Source organism: Canis lupus, chromosome 14 (assembly GCF_011100685.1).
Source record: "Canis lupus familiaris isolate Mischka breed German Shepherd chromosome 14, alternate assembly UU_Cfam_GSD_1.0, whole genome shotgun sequence".
NCBI classification, from domain to species: domain Eukaryota; kingdom Metazoa; phylum Chordata; class Mammalia; order Carnivora; family Canidae; genus Canis; species Canis lupus.
Window position 1 is genome coordinate 7148622 of NC_049235.1, and position 21467 is coordinate 7170088.

At 39.8% G+C, this 21467-nt stretch overlaps 1 protein-coding gene across 1 annotated transcript in view; it reads right to left on the bottom strand.

Moving 5' to 3' along the window:
• Positions 1 to 87: 87 nt before the first annotated feature.
• Positions 88 to 21467, bottom strand: part of STRIP2 (striatin interacting protein 2) — a 49041-nt gene continuing 27661 nt past the window's right edge. The window contains exons 18-21 of the mRNA XM_038556544.1: positions 17927 to 17993; positions 6957 to 7061; positions 5904 to 6108; positions 88 to 2696 (exon numbers count right to left, since the gene is read on the bottom strand). Coding sequence (XP_038412472.1) covers positions 2446 to 2696; positions 5904 to 6108; positions 6957 to 7061; positions 17927 to 17993 — 628 coding nt within the window. The 3' untranslated portion in view covers positions 88 to 2445. The remainder of the gene's footprint in view (positions 2697 to 5903; positions 6109 to 6956; positions 7062 to 17926; positions 17994 to 21467) is intronic.

Here is a 21467-nt window from a genome sequence, read left to right on the forward strand (position 1 = left end):
TTTGTATTAGTCTACCCCAGGGAATACTTTCTGTATCTGTTTTTTAAGATTCTTTTGTGTTGAAGAATTAAGTACTAAATTTCTAACTCCAGTTCAATTTCTTTTTATTAAAGTGCTTTCAGTAGATAAACAGTGTCATCAACAATCAACACAGATTTTACTGAAATATTCACAAATAAAATCCTCTATAAATCACTCAAATGATGTTCTTCTAAGTAGTAACAGTAAGTCTTTGGAGGTTGGTTAATCTGAATTTATTCCTAACCACGTGGGTTCTCAGATTGGAAGATTCAGATCAGTTGCTTTAACATATGGGGCTGGCTGTCATTACCTGAATACTATCCCAGCAAGTCAGCGAAAAAATGTTGTGATTTGAAACTAATCACTTTTCTTGGTATCTCAGTTTCTCCATCTGCACTGAGAATATTCCCTTAAACAAGATTTGTAAAAAAAGTATGAAATGTTAAAGCTTAGCATACGTCTTGCCTCTGAAAGCATTCATGTGCATATTTTTAAAAGGGCAACTTATTTGTTCTTGACACAAATTAAATACTATATGGTTTTAAGAGAAATAGATTGATGACTGCTCTTTCCTTGAAAATTGTCTTTTCAGTTAAACCACATTAAAATAAATTAATAGGATTTGCAGATGATATGCTCAGTGAATTACTTTGATTGCAGCGAGGACAGCTGTCCTACTCAGGTAAAATTTACCAATTATTTCAAGAAGTGTCATCCATTACATATATTCTTCATGACCTTTCCATAAAAATAGAAATCCTGCTACCCTAAAGCTCAAAGAGGTGAAATCCAAGCTTTAGTTAGAGTTCTGGTCTAGCTCCTTTGGATATGGTTAATAACTGTATCATGACTTCCAAATCAAACTGTAGTTGACAAAGTAAATAAGCCATTTTTTACTAGACTTCCTGTCACAAATTGACCTGATGCTATCATAAAAACAATGCAGTAGTGTCTCTGTCGGGGGGAGGGCATTTAAAATAAAAAAGCTTGAAAATATAGATGACATAACTGTGGGGACAGAAGAGAAATAAAATGATCCTGACTGAATCAGAAGCTTTTCTAAAAACTTTGTTTCTGTCAAGAAGTATGTGATTTTTTTTTAAAGACTTATTTATTTATATGAGAGAGAGTGCGTGGAGTGGGGGAGGGACAGAGGAAGAGAGAGAATCTCAGGCAGACTCCCTGCTGAGTGCTCCAGCACGATCTCACGATCTAGAGATCATGACCTGAGCCAAAATCAAGAGTCAGACACTTAACTGACTGAGCCACCCAGGTGCCCCAATAAATATGTGATTCTGCTGTAAAAGAAATTTAGAGGTTGGTACATCAATCCCTGTATTTTCAAATAAACGTGCAATATTTTTAGGTAGGAACAATATTGCTAAATCTCCACATGACACTTTGAAAGCACTTGCAGTAAAAAGGAAAAAAAATATCATTAATCGACATAGAAGAAAAATGGTAAGCTGTGATGCTCTTGCTACTCTATCCAATTAAAAAATAAATCGATCATGAGCAGAAATGGACATGCCATCCCAATAAATAAAACCTCCTGCAGTTACTTGTCATTTAAAAAATGAATTGGATGAAAAGGATGACTTTTTACAGTGTACTCAGTCATTTGAAGACTGAAGTAGATTAAGAAAAACATGAAACATCCTTAGAGGAGGCCTATTTCAGACTGCCTATGGCAGAGCACTCCATGCCCTATACAGAATACACAGAGAATTTCAGATTGAACATACATCTCTTCAGGAGTAGAGGAAAAAACACTTTACACAATATACCTTACTGTAACATGCAGTCTTTAGGTAAGAGTAAATCATCATCCTTTACAGAGAAGATGCAGGTGCTCTAAAATCATCTTTGAGGTAATATTTTTTTTGAACTAATAATTTTAGAAAGAGGTGTCAAAATTTTAAATGTAAAATCTAGACTTAATTTCAAACTTGAAAGTCCTAGGAATCCAGAGTGAGCAAGAAGGAAATGTTCTCCCTATTTTATGACTTGCCTCTCTCATTATCTATGACGAATATCATGGGTCAAATGCTGTAATAAACTTGTTCTCACTCTTCGGGCCAGCAAAGGCTAGCCTAGTTCTGGGTAAGACTAAAGCAGGGAGCAGTCCCACAAAAGAGCCTGCAGGACTGATCCAGCAGATTTTCAAGGCCAGCTGGGTACCCAACTGACTCCAGGGCAAGTTGACCAATTTGTTTTGACTCAGGATCCTAGCCTTGCTCTATCTCCAGGCCCAAAGTCCCCAGGATGGCCCTGCACCACACTGGATGTCCTTGGGCTAGGCCAGCTCTCCCCTGGACAAGCATTCTCAGAGCTGGAAACAGAGGCTAAAAGGGCAGGGTAGGCAGAGCACCATTTATTGGAACCAAACCCCTTCTATCAGATGCTTTGTTCTTAAGAGCTCAGTCAGTGATTCTGGAGCAGCTCCTCCCAACAGATGGGCTGTGAAAACACCTCTCTCTCCAGCCACAGCTCATATGAATAGTGGAAGTCCTCAGGCAGATCCAACCTCTGCCCCAGCACACTCTGCAAGCAGTTATCCACAGGTGAAAATTCAGAGTCCTGGGGTTTGTCATACCGGCGGCTGTTAAAAGCCTCAATATTGGCCCTCAAGGTACATTCTTCTGCTTGGAAGTCCCATGGCCTGGCATCGATGTCTGTATTGGGAAGAGAGGAAGAAGAACATGTATATAACTCAGGACTCTGCTCCTCTTATCATAAAGCATGGCCTATGGGATAAGAACAATGAAACGGGGGCACCTGGGTGGCTCAGTGGTTGAGTATCTGCCTTTGGCTCGGGTCGTGATCCCGGCATCTTGGGATTGAGTCCCACATCAGGCTCCTCGCAGGGAGCCTGCCTCTCTCTGTATCTCTCATGGATAAATAAAATCTTAAAAAAAAAAAAAACAACAAAGAATGGACTGCTCAGAATTCCCTTTTTGTGGAGGGCAACATACAAAGTAAGTGCATAATATACTGCCACTCCAGGTTAAAAAATATACTTGTATATGCAGAGACTATCTGTTTGTTTTTTTTTTTAGATTTTATTTATTCATGAGAGACAAAGAGAGGGCAAAGGGAGAAGCAGGCTCCCTGTGGGGAGCCTGATGCAGTACTTGATCCCAGGATGTGGGGTCACGACTCAAGGCAGATGCTCAACCACTGAGCCACGCCGGTGCCCTAGAGACTATCTTTGGAAGGGCAGTCTAGACACTGCTAACAGTGATTACCACTGAGAAGGAAACAGGTCCCCTGAGAGAGATTGACTTTTTTTTTTTTTACTGTATTTTCATTATTTTTTTTTAAGATTTTATTTATTTATTCATGAGACACACACACAGAGAGAGAGAGAGAGAGAGAGAGAGAGAGGCAGAGACACAGGCAGCGGGAGAAGCAGGCTCCATGCAGGGAGCCTGACATGGGACTCGATCCGGGGTCTCCAGGATCACACCCTGGGCTGAAGGCGGTGCTAAGCCGCTGAGCCACCTGGGCTGCCCTTCATTATTTTACTTTCTTACTAGTTATATGTATTATATTTTCAAAAGTGGCAACTCAATTCCCTTTACTGAGCTTTCCTAGGGGACAGGAGTTACCCATTTGAATGGAATCATCAGCTCTCAAGGAATGGAAAGAGGCAGGAAGGGGTACAACCAGGAGAATCAGAATGGATCAATTCTGAAGACTTTACTGATTCCCTGTGACCTCTCCCAGCATGTGATAAGTGTATGTGTCGGCTTATGTTAAAATTATTAGGTGAAAGCTTCTAGGAAGGTAAAAAGAGAAAACAGATAATCTGCTTTATTCTATTTATCCCACTCAGACACTTATTTCAGGGCTAGAGATCTGTCTTTCCCCGATCTCTTATGTCTCACACTCAATGGTATATATATATATATTTTTTTAAAATTTTTATTTTAAATAGTCTCTAAACCCAACATGGGGCTCAAACTCAAGACCCCAAGATCAAGGGTACATGCTCTACTGACTAAGCCAGCCAGGCCCCCATAATGGTTTATCTTAAGGAAGTACAGATTGGGTTTGGACTCATGATAGCAGCAACAACAGACATGCCATTTGCAGGATAAAACATTTTCATGTTTTAAAAACCTACAAGAATTTAAATAGTTAATTGGCTTTATGTCTCATAGAAGTTGCTCCTGGCTTGTTATCGGCCAATCATATACTTCCCTTAGTTTTGTGGGTTCTTTACTGCAGCATTCTCTAAAATTCAGGCAGGTTACAAATCCCAGCAAAGACAAGTCATTAGTCATTTTACCAAAAATTCTTAAATACAATTATGCAAATAATGGTCAAATCCTACTATAGCAAATGTCAATACAATGAAAAAGCTCTCCAAACTAAATTCTTCCAAACTTTGGTGAATCTATCATACGTCAACCAGATATTATAATGTCTCCTAATGTTAGACAATACGCAGTTCCCAATGGTACCTCAAATGTACTATAGCTGAAAAGTTTAAACTGAATCCATCGAACCTTCAGATCTAACTTTCAGTTTAGGGACACCTGGGTGGCTCAGTGGTTGAGCTTTTGCCTGCTGCGCAGGATGTGATCCTGAGTCCCGGGATCCAGTCCCACATTGGGCTCCCTGCGTGGAGCCTGCTTCTCCCTCTGCCTGTGTCTCTGCTCTCTCTGTCTCTCATGAATAAATAAATAAAATCTTTATTAAAAAAATAACTTTCAGTTTTTAGGTAATATGAGAGATAGAGAAAAAAGGTAAATGATGCCACAAAGAAGCTAGAGATAAATCCAGAAGGTGGATATTCTGCAGGGTGACTGACCTAGTTCTTCAATTAGCATTATGGAAAAAAATGAAAACAAAACACTGCTAGATTTAACAAATAAAAGGATAGAACAGCCAGATGAATTTGTGGCCCTGGGCTGGATGATGACTTGGAAAAAACAGCTTTAAAAAACATTTTGGGGGGGTGCCTGGCTGGCTCAATCGGAAGAGCATGCGACTCTTGATCTTGGGGTCATGAATCTGAGCCCCACATTGGGTGTAGAGATTACTTAAATAAACAAAACTTTTAAAAAAAGAATATTTGGGGGCAACTGGGGAATTCTGAATATGGACTTATGATGTAGATAATGTTAACTGAAAAAAGGTGATGAAAAGGTATGTATAATTTTCTTAAAGTAAAAAGTATACATATGTAAAGAAAAAGATCTAGAAGAATATACAGTAAGATTTAACAGTAACAATCTTCAGGTGGTACAAAGGCATAAATATGGTGATATAGTAAGTTTCTGACTTGTATTTTCTATTTTTTTTTTGAAGTTTATTCAGGTAATATCTATATCCAACTTGGGGCTTGAACTCACAACCTTGAGATCAAGAGTCATGTCCTCTTCCAACTGAGTCACCCAGGAAGGCTGCTTTTTTTGCTTTATCTAATTGCTTTTTAATAATAAAAGGTTATTTTAATTTTAGAAACCTCTTGGAGAAATCTGTCTTTTAAAGGAATGTTTTCAAAAGGAGGTAATTATCTCAATTTGCTTGTTTTATAAAATGGGAAAAAATTTTTAAAGCAAACTCTATCTACAATGTGGGGCTCAAACTCTCAATCCTGAGATCACTAGTTGCATGTTCTACTGACTGAACCAACCAGCCAGGTGCCCCTAAAATGGATTTTTATAGTTAATATAGGACCAGAGCACATGCTAGAATTTGGGGCAGTAACCTTAAAGTTTGTTATATCAGTACCTGCCTATAATCACATATTTTCTCATCCAAACTAAACTGTGTAACAATTCATACCAAAAGAGTAGAGATAAATGTTTATTTAGTTTGTTTAAATAACTGGGCAACTCCTGGAGGTCAAGAGCTCTGACAATACTCACCATTCCCATAAGCCCAGTCATCATTCATGCGGTGGCGTACTTTCTGATAGATGGCTGACATGGTTTTCATGTTGCTTTTCCTCCACTGGCGCCCCAGATACTTGGTCTGTATTTTTAGCAGCTTCAGAACATAAAGTTGCAGCATGGCCTGTTTGACCTTGAGGGCTCGCTTTAAGATTGGAGCAGATTTGAATACTACCAGCATCTACCCATTTGAAGAGAGGTGGGAGTGAATAAAGGCAGATAAGTTTCTTGCAACTTCCAACTCACAGAAAAATTAAGCCAAACTTAACTGGTCTCAATACCCTGGGGGAGCTTTTGGGAATCTATGGTCCAGGTTCTATTCATATTTAGTCTTCAAGAACATAGAGGAACCACTCCATTTATATGTCACAATTCAAAGTTTCTAATATTCAAAGTACATGATATAAAGGCAAAATAATTGTTCAGCCACACATTCCATTTCTACTGTTACCAGCTTCTTATGTATCTCCTGGATACATAATTCTATGTACACATATATTATTTTTATTAACAAAACCCACAGCCAACTACATATCCTGTCACATTGTTCTATACCTTGCTTTTTATTTAACAATGTATCTTGAAAGTTACTCTGCATCAGTATAGAACTGCCTCATTCTTTTTTCCTGCCTCATTCCTTTTAATGGTTGTATAATATTCTATTATAAGGATGTACCAATATTATTTAACCAGTTGGTCCTGTATTAATAGGCTTTAGGTTGTTTCCAATCTTTCATGATTTGTACTGCAATGAATAATCTTAGACTTGCATTTGGGATGTGCTTATAATCCAAATAACAATGCTAACTTTCCAACCAGAGCTGCCCTGGGGGATAGTCCATTTTCAGCTCCTTGTAAAGAAATGGACTATGAATAATTATTTCATATAGAATAAGTGCCCAGAATTAGGTGCTCACCTTATGTAGCATTCAGAGCTCTATAGAGCTCACAAAGCAGGAAGTCCATAAATATTTAAGATTAAAAAAATTTAGTCAGATGGACACTACCACTATCTGAAGCCCCACTCACCATTGTTCTGGAATGCTTCCATTTGGTCAGTTTATTGAGTAGCCTCAGAAGGTTGATGCAGGAAAAGAGGTTCCTCCAACAGAACTGGTTGTTGTCTCCAGCTTCCTGTAATAAGGCAGGCCCACCATTACCTCAATACCTATAAGGCTTTCATTCCCACAGAAGCCTGAAATGCTACCTCCTCACCATTCTGCTCTTCACACACTAAGGCCTCAAAGCATGCAATACTCTTCATCTGAAAGCACACAGCTGACAATCCTGGAAGGCTTAACCTAGAGCAAGTACTGATTAGAAAGAGGATACATGAACATAGGAACCTCACTCAAGCAAGCCTTCTTGTGTTACTTTCTGCTTTAAAATCAGAAAAGAGATGATAAGGCAGCCCCGGTGGCGCAGCGGTTTAGCGCCGCCTGCAGCCCAGGGCATGATCTGGAGACCCTGGATCGAGTCCCACGTCAGGCTCTCTGCATGGAGCCTGCTTCTCCCTCTGCCTGTGTCTCTGCCTCTCTCTCTGCATTTCTATGAATAAATAAATAAAATCTTAAAAAAAAAAAAGAAAAGAGATGATAGAATTTAACCCCCTTATACCTTGTACTTATATAAACTGTTTACAACTGCTAGGAGTTATTCTGGTAGATTCCTTCCTTCCTCCTTTTCTTTCTTCCTTTCTTCCTTTTTTTAAGTAGGCTGTATGCCCAATGTGGGGCTAGAACTCATGACTCCAAGATCGAGTCATGCTCAATATACTGATTGAGCCAGCCAGGTGGCCCTATTCTGGTAGATTTCAAACTATGTTAAGATAGATCTGATATTCATTATGACTTAATTTTTAAAATCATCTTCCATCCTCCTTTATCAAACTCTATTGCAGTGAATTGCTTAATTCTCTAGCATGGAAGCAAAAATGGTAGATGGTAAATTCTAACCAGGCGTTTCTCTTGTATGTTTATTGATAGCTTGTGAACACCCAACCAGAGATAACAGATGGATGTCAGATTAGAAACAGGTATCTACTCACAGAAAATCTTTCAAGGGCAAAAATAAAGAGTCCTTCTGGATTTGGGGGTCTGGAAATATACTGGAATCAAAAGCTATGTAAATCAATGAGCATGCATGGTAGCCAAACTAACATCTTGGAAATTCCTCATGCCTACAATTTGATTGGAGAATGTAAGAGTAGGAGACAATATGTAGAAGTGAACTGTTGTCTGAAGAATGGAAAATTACCCCCTCCTTTACCAAATTTATCCAAAGCAAGCAAGACAGACATACATCTAATGTGGAATGAACATCCAAGATTATTAGGCTCTACTAAGAAATAAATAGGACTACTAAGGGTCAAAAAGTTCCAGGAAAACTTTTTGAAATAATATTATTATTATTATTTTTAATTTTTATTTATTTATGATAGTCACACAGAGAGAGAGAGGCAGAGACACAGGCAGAGGGAGAAGCAGGCTCCATGCACCGGGAGCCTGACATGGGATTCGATCCTGGGTCTCCAGGATCGCACCCTGGGCCAAAGGCAGGCGCCAAACCGCTGCGCCACCCAGGGATCCCTTTTTGAAATATTATTTAGAAAAAAAATGTTCTCCTTCCTGTAGTAAATGTTCAATATTGTGTTTAGAACTAGTTCCTAGAGAACCATCTATTTCCTTCTAAGAGAAACTTCCATGGGAGTTTCCACTCTAGTGCATCAGCTAGTAGGCTTGCCCAAAACAGGTAGGTTCTATAGATGTTCCATCTTGCGTGTCTAACAGAGGAATGAACTCTTAAATGTCTATTATTTTTTTTAAGCAGGGGAAACAGAGAACATATGGGAGAAGCTATGTATATCTCCACTATGAGCTTCCTTTATCCTGATTTCTAATATGATAGCAGCATAAAGAGCCTTGCATTCCTTAGCACTTCAAAACATAATATGGAAGAGGTGCTTGGCTGGCTCCATTGGTAGAGCATGAGACTCTTAATCTTGGGGTCTGAGTTCAAGGCACATGTTGGGTGTAGAGCTCACCTTAAAACAAAACAAAACAAAACAAAACAAAACAAAAAAAGGGGTGTGGCTTGTAGAAGCAGCCCTGGAGTAGATAGTAGACACCTGGATAATGGCTTTGACCATGGCTGTATGATGGTAGATAAGTCATTTCCTTGTTTCTTGTAAGAGGTTGAATTACACCATATTTCAGATCCTTTCACCTCTGATCATTTAATTTAGTACTGTGATTTACCTCCACTTTCTCCATTTGGTTCAAAAGTGAAGTTTTAAGTGAAAGTAAGCTGATTGTGGCTACCTTTTCATCAAAGGTCAGTCTCAAGAGTCCCAGGAAAGACACTCTAGTTCCTTCATGAAGATGGTCTCATCTGCCCAGGGCCTTACTCTCTTTTCTTTCTGATAATGCTGCCCCACCGACTAAAACTAGTCCCATTTCTTGCTTCATCAGATGTTGCCTGAAGTGGTCACTGAAAGAACACAGGTGCCTGGGTGGCTCTGTTGATTAAGCATCTACCTTCAGCTCAGGTCATGATCTTTTTATGTTTCCAAAGATTGATTGATTGATTGCTTGATTGATTTATGAGAGATGGAGAGAGAGAGAGACAGAGGGAGAGAGAGGAGCAGGCTCCCTGCAGAGCAGAGAGCCTGATGCAGGACTCCATTTCAGGACCCCAGGATCACAACCTGAAAGCAGATGCCTAATCTACCGAGTCACCCAGACACTCTCTTTTTTAAAAGATTTTGGGATCCCTGGGTGGCTCAGTGGTTTAGCGCCCGCCTTTGGCCTGGGCCGTGATCCTGGAGTCCCCAGATCGAGTCCCATGTTGGGGTCCCGGCATGGAGCCTGCTTCTCCCTCTGCCTGTGTCTCTGCCCCTCTCTCTCTATGTCTATCATGAATAAATAAATAAAATCTTAAAAAAAATAAATAAAAGATTTTATTTATTTACTTGACAGAGAGCACGAGCACAAGCAGGGGGAGTGGCAGATAGAGGGAGAAGCAGGCTCCCCAAGGAGCAGGGAGCCTGATCCCAGGACCCCAGGATCATGACCTAAGCCAAAGGCAGATGCTTAACTGACTGGGCCATTCAGGCTCCCCAATAAATAAAATCTTAAAAAAAGAAAGTAGGAAAGAAAGAAAGAAAAAAAAACACATGCTAGTCAATGTTCTCTCAGGATAATGCATCCCCAGGTTGTTGTCTGTTTGTAGCAATAAGCTCTGCATGGAGCCCTACTTAAGCCTTCTGCCTTTTTTCCAAACCAACAGATAATCCATTTTTCAGCAGACCTCTAGCTCCATGGGATGCCTTTTCAGATTTGCCAGACTTGAGGGGTTTTTGTTTTCTTGTTTATGTTAATTTAATTTTTCTCTTTTTTTGGGAGGGCAGAACTCAGCATACTGAGTAAAATGTAAACTTCTGTGGAGAGATAGATTTTATGAGCAGCAGCACTTGGCCATATTCTCTTGTTTCTGTTACTTCACACTATCTTTTTTTTTTTTTTTTAAGATTTTATTTATTTATTCATGAGAGACACAGAGAGAGAGAGGCAGAGGGAGAGGCAGGCTCCATGCAGGGAGCCTGATGTGGGACTTGATCCCGGGTCTCCAGGATAACACCCTGGGCCAAAGGCAGGCACTAAACTGCTGAGCCACCCAGGCTGCCCTACTTCACACTATCTAAAGCAAGACCTTTACTCACTTTCTACTGGTGAAAGTTGAAAAAAGAAAATATTTGCCCATGTTTCACTTGTATAAACACTTGTTTACAAAAGCAATCCCAGGGATCCCTGGGTGGCGCAGCGGTTTGGCGCCTGCCTTTGGCCCAGGGCGCGATCCTGGAGACCCGAGATCGAATCCCACGTCGGGCTCCCGGTGCATGGAGCCTGCTTCTCCCTCTGCCTGTGTCTCTGTGCCTCTCTCTCTCTCTGTGACTATCATAAATAAATAAAAATTAAAAAAAAAACAAAACAAAACAAAAGCAATCCCATTTACAACTGCACCAAAAATAATAAAATACCTTGGAATAAACTTAACCAAAGAGATAAAGATTTATACTCTGAAAACTATAAAACACTGATAAAAGAAATTAAAGAGGATACAAAGAAATGGAAAGGCATTCCATGCTCATGGATTGAAAGAATGAGTATTATTAAAATGTCTATACTACTCAAAACAATGTATAGAGTTAATGCAATCTCTATCAAAATACCAACAGCATTTTTCACAGAACTAGAACAAACAATACCAAAATTTGCATGAAACAACAAAAGACCCTGAATAGTAAAGAAATCTTGAAAAAGAAAAACAAAACCAGAGGTATCACAATTCCAGACTTCAAGTTATATTACAAAGCTGTAGTAAGCAAAACAGAATGGTACTGCCACAAAATAGACATACAGAGCAATACAACAGAATAGAAAACCCAGAAATAAACCCACAATTAGGGCAGCCCTGGCAGTTCAGCGGTTTAGCACCGCCTTCAGCCTAGGGCCTGGGCCTGGAGACCCGGGATCGAGTCCCACGTCAGGCTCACTGCATGGAGCCTGCTTCTCTCTCTCTTTCTCAGGAATACATAAAATACATTAAAAAAACACACCCACAATTATATGTTCAATTAATTTTTGACAAAGTAGGAATGAATATACATAGGGAAAAAGTTTCTTCAACAAATGATGTTGGGAAAACTGGATAGCTATGTGCTTAAGAATGAAAATGGAACACTTTCTTTCAGCATACAAAAATAAACTCAAAGTGGATAAAAGATCTATGTGTGAGACCTGAAACCATAAAAACCTTAGAAGAGAGCACAGGCAGTAATTTCTCTGACATCAAACCATAGCAACATATTTCTAGATATGTCTCCTGAGGCAAGAGAAATAAAAGCCAAAATAAATTATTGGGACTACATCAAAATAAAAAGCTGCACAGCAAAGGAAACAAAACTAAAAGGCAAACTATGGAATGAGAAGATATTTGCAAATGACATATCACACAAAGGGTCAGTATCCAAAATATATAAAGAACTGATACAACACCCAAAAAACCAAATAAACCAATTAAAAATGGGCAGAAGGCATGAGCAGATATTTCTCCAAAGAAGACATCCCGATGACCAACAGACACATGAAAAGATATTCAGCGTCACTCATCACCAGGGAAATGCATAGCACAACTACAATGAGATGTCACCTCATAGTGGCCAGAATGGCTAAAATCAAAAACACAAGAAACAAAAAATGTTGGTGAGGATGTGGAGAAAAAGGAACTCTCTTGCACCATTAGTGGGAATGTAGACTGGTTCCTCAAAAAGTTAAAAATAGAACTACTCTATGATCTAGTGATTGTACTACTCAGTATTTAATCAAAAAAATACAAAAACCTTAATTCAAAGGGATATATGCATCCCTATGTTTATTGCAGCACCATTTACAATAGCCAAGATATGGAAGCAGCCCAAGTGTGCATTGATAGATAAATGGATAGAGAAGATGTGGTATATAAATACAATGGAATATTTTTCAGTCATATAAAAGAATGAAATCCTGCCATTTGGAACAACATGGATGGAGCTAGAGTATAATACTAAGTGAAATAAATAGAAAGATAAATACCATATGGTTTCCCTCATGTGTAGAATTTAAGAAACAAAACAAATGGGTAAGGGAAAAAAAAGAGAGAAAGACAAACCAAGAGACTCTTAACTATAAAGAGTACACTTATCATGATTAGCACTGAGTAATGTATAGAATTGTTTTTTTTCTTTAATGTATAGAATTGTTGAATCATTAGATTGTATACCTGAAACAAGTATAACACAGCAATTAACTATACTGGAATTAAAATTAAAAACTTAAAAAATTTGTTTACATACACTTTGTGTCTAAAAATTCAGTTCAGGAAAAAAATAAAAAAAAAAAAAAATAAAATAAAAATTCAGTTCAGGGATCACATCCTACCCTTTCATAGCATCTCTAAGGCATTATGCGGGTTCTGTTCTCAAGATCCATCCTAACCCAGCTGAGTGAGCCAAGCCAAATAAAAACAGAGGCTTACACCAGTTATGTGGATAATTGACTCAAATGACTGCTGAAAGAACAGAGTGTTTCTTCTTTTTGTACTGAGGAAATCAGACTGGTTAGAATCTGAGCACTAGAGGAGACTTAGCTTTCAGACTTGCTAAGTCTAGTTCAATTCTGTCATCCACAGAAGCAAAACCTGAGGTTGAGGGAAGGAAGGGCTTACTTAAGATCACCTAAGTGCCCCAACCAGGCCCTGAACCTCTAACTCCATTTTAACATTCTTTTTTTTTTTTTTTAAGATTTTATTTATTCATGAGAGACACAGAGAGAGGCAGAAACACAAGCAGAGGGAGAAGCAGGCTCCATGCAGGTAACTCAATGTAGAACTTGATCCCAGGACTCCAAGATCATGATCTGAGTCAAAGTGAGATGCTCAACCACTGAGCACCCAGGTGTCCTGACATTCTGTCTTTATTTACTGTTCATCTTCTGTTGCACTTTTGGAATCCTAACAGAGAAGATGATTTCTGAGAGGAAATTTGATTTGATCCCCTGCTTTCTCAGTTTCTTCAAGACCTAATGGTAAAGAAGCTCTTTCTTTTTTTTTTTTTTTAATTTTTATTTATTTATGATAGTCACACAGAGAGAGAAGCAGAGACACAGGCAGAGAGAGAGAAGCAGGCTCCATGCACCGGGAGCCCGACGTGGGATTCGATCCTGGGTCTCCAGGATCGCGCCCTGGGCCAAAGGCAGGCGCCAAACCGCTGCGCCACCCAGGGATCCCAGAGAAGCTCTTTCTTATGTCATATTTTAATGGTTATTTCAAACAAGCAGAAGATAACAGTTTCCAGAAACAACAAAAAATAGTGAGGTTTCTTGGTTTAAAGCGGCTCCGCTTTAAAACTCTTCTGACTGAGTTTGGTCAGCCTATGATCAGGCTGAGCCTTTAAAGAAGTGCTACTAAGGGCACTTGGCTGATTCAGTTGGGAAAAGTGTGCGACTCTTGATCTTAGGGTCGTAAGTTCCAGCCCCATGTTGGGGGTAGAGATACGTAAACAAACAAATAACTCAAAACAAAACAAAGTGTTATTCGCTGTGGGCTTTTCATATATGGCTTTTATGATATTGAGGTTATGTTCCCCCTATTCCTACACTGTGAAGAAGAGTTTTAATCAAGAAAGGATGCTGTACTCTGTCAAATGCATAAAAACAGAGCTTTTCCCCTAGAGTCAGGAATGTCTGCTATTACCACTGTTTTCAAGATAGTACTAGAAGTCCTAGCCTCAGCAATCAAACAACCAAAAGAGATAAAAGGCATCTGTGACAGCAATGAAGTCAAACTATCCCTCTTTGCAGATGACATGATACTCTATGGAAAAGCCAAAAGACTCCACCCAAAATTGCTAGAACTCATACAAGGATTCAGCAAAGTGGCAGGATATAAAATCAATGCACAGAAATCAGTTGCATTTCTATACACTGACAGTGAGACAGAAGAAAGAGAAATTAAGGAGTCAATCCCATTTATAATTGTACCAAAAACCATAAGGCCTTGGAATAAACCTAACCAAAGAGGCAAAGGATCTGTACTCAGAAAACTATACAACATTCATTAAAGAAATTGAGGAACACAAAGAAACATTCCATGCTCCTGCCACTTTGCTAAATCCTTGTAGGAATAGAATATCAAGTGTAGCTATTAAAAATCATGTTCTCTGGGACGCCAGGTGGCTCAGCGGTTTAGCGCCGCCTTCAGCCCAGGGCCTGATCCTGGAGACCCGGGATCGAGTCCCGCGTCAGGCTCCCTGCATGGAGCCTGCTTCTCCCTCTGCCTGTGTCTCTCTCTCTCTCTCTCTGTCTCTGTCTCTCATGAATAAATAAATAAATAAATAAATAAATAAATAAATAAATAAGTAAATAAATAAATAAAACCTTAAAAAATAAATAAAAATAAAAATCATGTTCTCAAATATGTCCAAAGTCATATTATAAACACTTAAATTTTATTATGTAAATTGAAACACAAAGTCCTTATTTTCTTAAAAAAGTGTGTTATATATATGAATTAGTATGTACCTATATATATATATAGTAACTGAAGGAAAATATTAACAGTAGTTACATATAGGTAGTATAATTTTTTATTTTATTTTATTTTTTAAAAAAGATTTTATTTATTTAACTAAGAGAGAGAGAGAGAGAGAGGAAGAGGGAAAAAGAGCATGAGTGGTGAGAGGGAGAGGGAGCTGAGCATGGAGCCTGACTCAGGGCTAGACAGACCTGAGCTGAAGGCAGATGCTTTAACCAACTGAGCCACCCAGTCACCTCAACAAGTAGGTAGTATAATTAAGGTATTTTTGTTTTCTTGCCCATATTTTTCTGTATTTATCCAATTTTCTGCAATAGTATGTACTGATTTTGTAACCAGGGGAAAAAATTGAAATATTATTTAAAGAAAATCCTCCGCATCTATAAAAGCCAGTATATTTTCTGTTTACAATTAATTCACTGAGCCTGGAAAAGAGATAAATCTTAATCATATAAACACTAGTATGTCTGAGTATTTTTTTAGAGAAACAAACCATTATATTGAGGACCTATGTGGAGTAACTTGCTAGTTAAGCCCGTGATTAGGCTCAGGGGAAACATTAATACCCTAAATTTGAGCAAAAAAACCCCAAAAATTTGTGGTTACCAAATGAAACCACCAGGTGCCACTGTTGCTTCATAGAAAGGAGAGGGGAATACCTAGCATGAATTGGTTTATTTAGAATAGGTATGTGCTTTCACCTGCTTGTGGATAACAATAAAATCTTCTCAGAGGCATAACAATTATTTCAGTAATTTTATGCTCATTTCCCAAGAGGCCAATCAGAAGAGATTTTACAGTATAATTCACATCAATTTCCTACATATGGGATTTGGAAAAGAGAACATATTGTATCAAGAAATAGATTTCAGCCATAAAAGTGACTTTATGTTTTGAAATACCTAATACTAGCATTTTAATGCTGTTTACCATTGTTTTATGTGAGGAAGTGTATTCTTCATTCTACCTCTGAATGGCAGGGATGTTAAGTCTCCACCTTGGCTCTACTGCTTTCAACTGTAAGGTTTTGGCAGTTAACTTCTCTATGTATAAAACAGTAATACCAAGCTAATACAGTTATTTTAAAGATTGAATAACGTGCATAAACAGGGTTATTACATAATTTAATGCTTCTCTCTATAGGGATAAGAAGCTCCCTAAGTGAGACAGAAAATCTCTGCCCTGATGCTATAAAGTGTGCTAAATGAGATGCCTGGGTGGCTCAGCAGTTGAGCATCTGCCTTTGGCCCAGAGTGTGGTCCTGGAGTCCCGGGATTGAGTCCCATATTGGGTTCCCTGCATGGAGCCTGCTTCTCTTTCTGCCTATGTCTCTGCCTCTCTCTCTCTGTTTTCTCATGAATAAATAAAATCTTTTTCTTTTTTTAATAAAATCTTTTAAACAAAAATAAAATAAAATAAAAAGGGTGCTAGACTTATTATCTTAGAACATGGGTCTTTCTTTAATTCTAGATGTATCATTTATGAGGAGACCATGACAAATCATTCATTCACTGAGCCTTCTGGTTTTTCATCTTTGAAATAGAGGATTGGGCTAAATGGATCTCCAGCCAAGAATTCTATGGTTCTGTAAAACCTGTACCACAGAAGGTATCATTCTATCTGTGCATAATACAGTTTCCTGATGCAACATTTTGCAGGTATTAAAGTTGGGGGACAAAGGGTTGTGGGACACATGGGTGCTACCATCCAATCATTCAGCAGTTGAGTTCCTTTCATGTACCAAACATAGTGCTAGATTCCCGGGATATAAAAATGAAGAGGATAACATCTCTTCCTTCAAGTTTTCAGTCAAATGGAGAAACAGATATAAACCAAGTAAATGCAACAGGGTGAGGGTATGGACTTAGTATATCTGAGGAGGTATATCTACACAAGGCAGACAGTTAATCTTCTTCAATATGCTGTTTATCAGTTGGTTTCGTGAAATTCAAACTCTGAGGGACTTTTCTGACTTGCCTAAAGTTGTTTCCAGGATGAAGACATTTCTGGGTCATTCTGCTGAGGCTTTACCAACTTTTGGCTTAGAGAGACCTAGGCAAGGTATTTTCTGAAGTACACATTCCTGTTTTTTTTTTTCTTTTTAAGATTTTATTTATTTATTCATGAGAGACACAGAGAGAGAGCAGAGACATAGGCAGAGGGAGAAGCAGGCTTCCTGCAGGGAGCCTGATGTGGGACTTAATCCCTAGACCCTGGGATCATGCCATGAGCTGAAGGCAGATGCTCAATCACTTAAGCCACTCAGGCATCCCACACTCCTGGGTTTTATAATCTATATGAAAAAGGAAAGTGAGGGACGCCTGGGTGGCTCAGTGGTTGAGCATCTGCCTTTGGCTCAGAGCATGATTCCAGGATCCGAGATCAAGTCCCACATCGGGCTCCTTGCATGAAGCCTGCTTCTCCCTCTCCCTGTGTCTCTCATGAATAAATAAACAAAATCTTAAAAAAAAAAAAGAAAGAAAAGAAAAAGGAAAGTGAATAGCCTATTGCATAGTGGAAAGGAGACAGATTATTGTTTGGAATAGACTAGCAGAGTTTCCCATGCCATTTAGCACAGATGTTCACATTCAATTTCAGTCCCATTATCTTTCTAAATTCTCTCTTCTCCTTAGTGTTTGTCACTGACCCTTTTCTCTTCTCTGCAAATTGCCATGCTCAGTTTTTCCAAATTTTTCTCAGCTGGGTCAGCAGCTCTAAACCCCCACTGCCTCTGTGCTCTTGCCAATATTCCTTTACTGATCTGAAACTCCCAAACCAGGGCATTATGGGGCTGGAGAAGAAATGGAAGCGCAAATACCAGCCTCTGCCACCTGGCAGTTTCAAAAGCTACCAAATGCCCCTCTGCTTACCAGACTCTCTGTAGTAAGCTCCGGCAAATCCTGGATGGTACAGCAAGGATAATCCAGGACCGAGATGCTGCAAAATGGAGAGAAAGGGACAGGCTTTAGGGAAATAGCAATGGCAGAAAATGGCAGTATCTGAAATGGTAGGAATTCCTTCTCTCTAGCAGGCCCCATCTATCTCCCAGATTGCTTAGTGACCTCAGCTGAAACTGAGGGTTGTGTGCCAGGCAACTCCAGCTCTAGTCTCCTCTCCTCACAGTCATGAGAAGAACCTATTGAGTTCCTCCAGGCTAGGCCCTATCTGGCAGATGCAAAGAAAGCAGCAAGAAAGCCTCTGGTATAGCCACCTTTCTCCTCTCTTCTTTAAAGAGTAGGGACATGTGTGCATTTCTGTTTTTGCATTTAAGTGTATGCTTGTGTATATGTGTGAACTGTGTTCCCAGAGATGCTGCCCAAACTTAACCCACTTAGTAACAATCTGTGGACATGAGGATGAAATGAAGACCTCTCCTATATTCTTGACCAGATGCTTCTGAAAGCCAGGAACTCTGGGAAGTGATCATGGAAGGCATTCTTTTTTTTTTTTTTTTTTTAAAGATTTTATTTATTTATTAGAGAGAGAGAGAGAGAGAGGCAGAGACACAGGCAGAGGGAGAAGCAGGCTCCATGCAGGGAGCCCAATGCGGGACTCGATCCTGGGTCCTCAGGATTATGCCCTGGGCTGAAGGCAGCGCTAAACCGCTGAGCCACCCAGGCTGCCCCATGGAAGGCATTCTTGAAGGAAGCTTAAAACAGGCAGCTTCCTGCGGCAGGGCCAATCTAGTAGCTCAAGAATGGTGATAGCATTAGGGCACCTGGGTGGTTCAGTCAGTTAAGCATCCAACTTGATCTTGCCTCAGATCATGATCTCAGGATCATGAGATCCAGCCCCATGTCAGGATCTGCACTGGGCATGGAATCTGCTTAAGATATTCTCTTTCTCTCTTTGTCCGCCCCCCTCAACAACTTGTACTCATGTACGGTCTCTCTCTCTCTCAAAAAAAAAAAAAAAGATTGGTAATAGCATTTGCCCCCAGAAGTGACAGTGCAGGACTACAAGGGAGCTAGAGGCTCTGCAGTGAGCCCAGGGAAGCCGCATGAGTAGGTAGGGGAAATGAGGCACTGCATTATGACAAGCACATAGTTACTTAAAATTATAGTTCTTCCTTTCCTTTTCTCTCTTCTTCATTGTACAATGCAGAATTTAGCTAATATCTAATGCTCCTTCTGGTTCTGACATTCCATAAGTTTTATAACCAATCTATCTGAACTAGTACAGTTGGAAATGGATAAAGGATGTTGGCAAAGCAGGGGCCATGAAGAGGAGTATGGGGTTTCTTGGACCTGTCTCTACATTTCGAAAGTCAAAACTCTATCCAAGCAAAAGGCAACAATTTGTTTACCTAGAAATGTTTACCTTTGTCCAAGAAATCCACAATGATGACCTAGGGGAACCAAGGTAGGAGAAGCAAGGGCATTGGATATACCTATAACATTGCTCATCATCTTAATTCACTCTACTAGATTCTCCCAGGGTTGCCAGTTCTATACTTAACTGCTCCATTATGATAAACATTCCTGGCTGGCTTATTCACTTATCTACCCACCACCCACAGACAAAGCCCATGGCAAAGTAGGTGCTGGCACCAGGAAATGGGGGTGGAAAATCAAAGATGGATTTGTTCCATCCTCCGTGAACTGAATTCTAGCCTAAGGGGGCAAAAAATAAAGTTACATGTTTCTAGAATATCTATCTAGATTGTAAGAACCATGAGGAAAAGGTGCAATAAGGGGTGATGGGTGTTTCAAGTTCTCAGGGATCATGCAACAGTAAAGCTTATAAGCGGTACAGAAGATGACTATCTTATCTAGGCCAAACTTAGTAAATGATGTAGTCTGGCACTACCACTCTTCTAATTCCAAATGGAACCAGATGGACACCTATCAGATTCTTTGCCCCTCCCCTTCCAGGACCAGGGTGGAGGGTGGGTATTTATTTCCTGAACCCCAGCCATACTTGATTGATCCAGGGTGGATCTCTAACTGGAAATGTGGAATAGGACTCACGTATGTTTATCTTAACTGATACATATATAAAAACTCTGATATAATCAGGGAATGTATTATTTTAATTTTAAGATGAAAATATGGGCAGCCCTGGTGGCTCAGCAGTTTGGCACCACCTTCAGCCCAGGGCATGATCCTGGAGACCCAGGATTGAGTCCCATGGCAGGCTCCCTGAATGGGGCCTGCTCCTTCCTCTGCCTCTGTCTCTACTCAATCTCTCTCTCTGTCTCTCATTAATAAATAAAATCTTAAAAAAACACAAACATGAAAATACTGTGGCTCAAAAAAACCAAAGTTTCCTTACTTAAGATTACGTAACTAACAAATGGCAGGTCTCATAACTTCAGGTTCCATATGTGTATGTCTATTTTATTTTTTTAAGATTTATTTATTTAGGGACACCTAGGTGGCTCAGTTGGGTAAGCATCTGCCTTCAGCTCAGGTCATGATCCCAGGGTGCTGGGATCGAGCCTGACATGGGGTTCCCTGCTCAGCTGGGACTAGCTTCTCTCTCCCCTCTGCCCCTCCACCCTGCTTGTGCTCTCTCTCTCTCAAATAAGTAAATAAATCTTTAGACTTATTTATGTCCCTGGGGGACAGGGAGAGAGAGGAAGAGAAAGAATCTCCATCAGACTCCCCATTCAGTGAGGAACCTGATGCAGGGCTCGATGCCATGACCCTGAGCTCATGACGTGAGCTGAAATCAAGAGTTGGATGCTCAACCGAGCCACCCAAATGCCTCTGTATATTTTATTTTATTTGTTTTTAAATTTATTTTCCCCCCAACCCCTTTGTATTTTACTCAATTTTTAAAAAAGATTTTATTTATTTATTCATGAGAGACAGAGAGAGAGGCAGAAACATAGGCAGAGGGAGAAGCAGACCCCTCACAGGGAGCCCGATGTGGGACTCAATCCTGGAACCCCGGGATCATGCCCTGAGCCAAAGATAGACACTCAACTGTGAAGCCACCCAGGCATCCCACCTCTGTGTATTTTAAACTACATATAAGTAGGCTACCTCTCCATGGTGACTTTCAGGCAGTACTGACAAGACTGGTGAGGCATTATCCCCTGAGCCCCTCCAGTCACCCCAAGTACTCAGATCAGCCTTCTTACTTCTACTATAGGAACTCTGCCCCTGGTAAACTCTAATTAACATGCTTCTAATTCTTGTGGAAATAGCAAACTAAAGAATAAGGATTTACTTTGTAACCCCCCAAGTCCCCACTTGGCTGGAGGAGTGGAAAGTAATTTGTATTTATAGCAATTGTGACCAGAAAACCATCTGTGTTTTGATCCTGACTCTGCTGCTTACTTAAGTGGTCTCACTAGCATGTTAGTCTTGAGCAAGTCAATTAATCTCCCTGGATTTGTTTCCTAATTGGTGAAATGAGAATAAAATTTGTTGTAATACCTCTTACCACTACTAAAGTGATTAA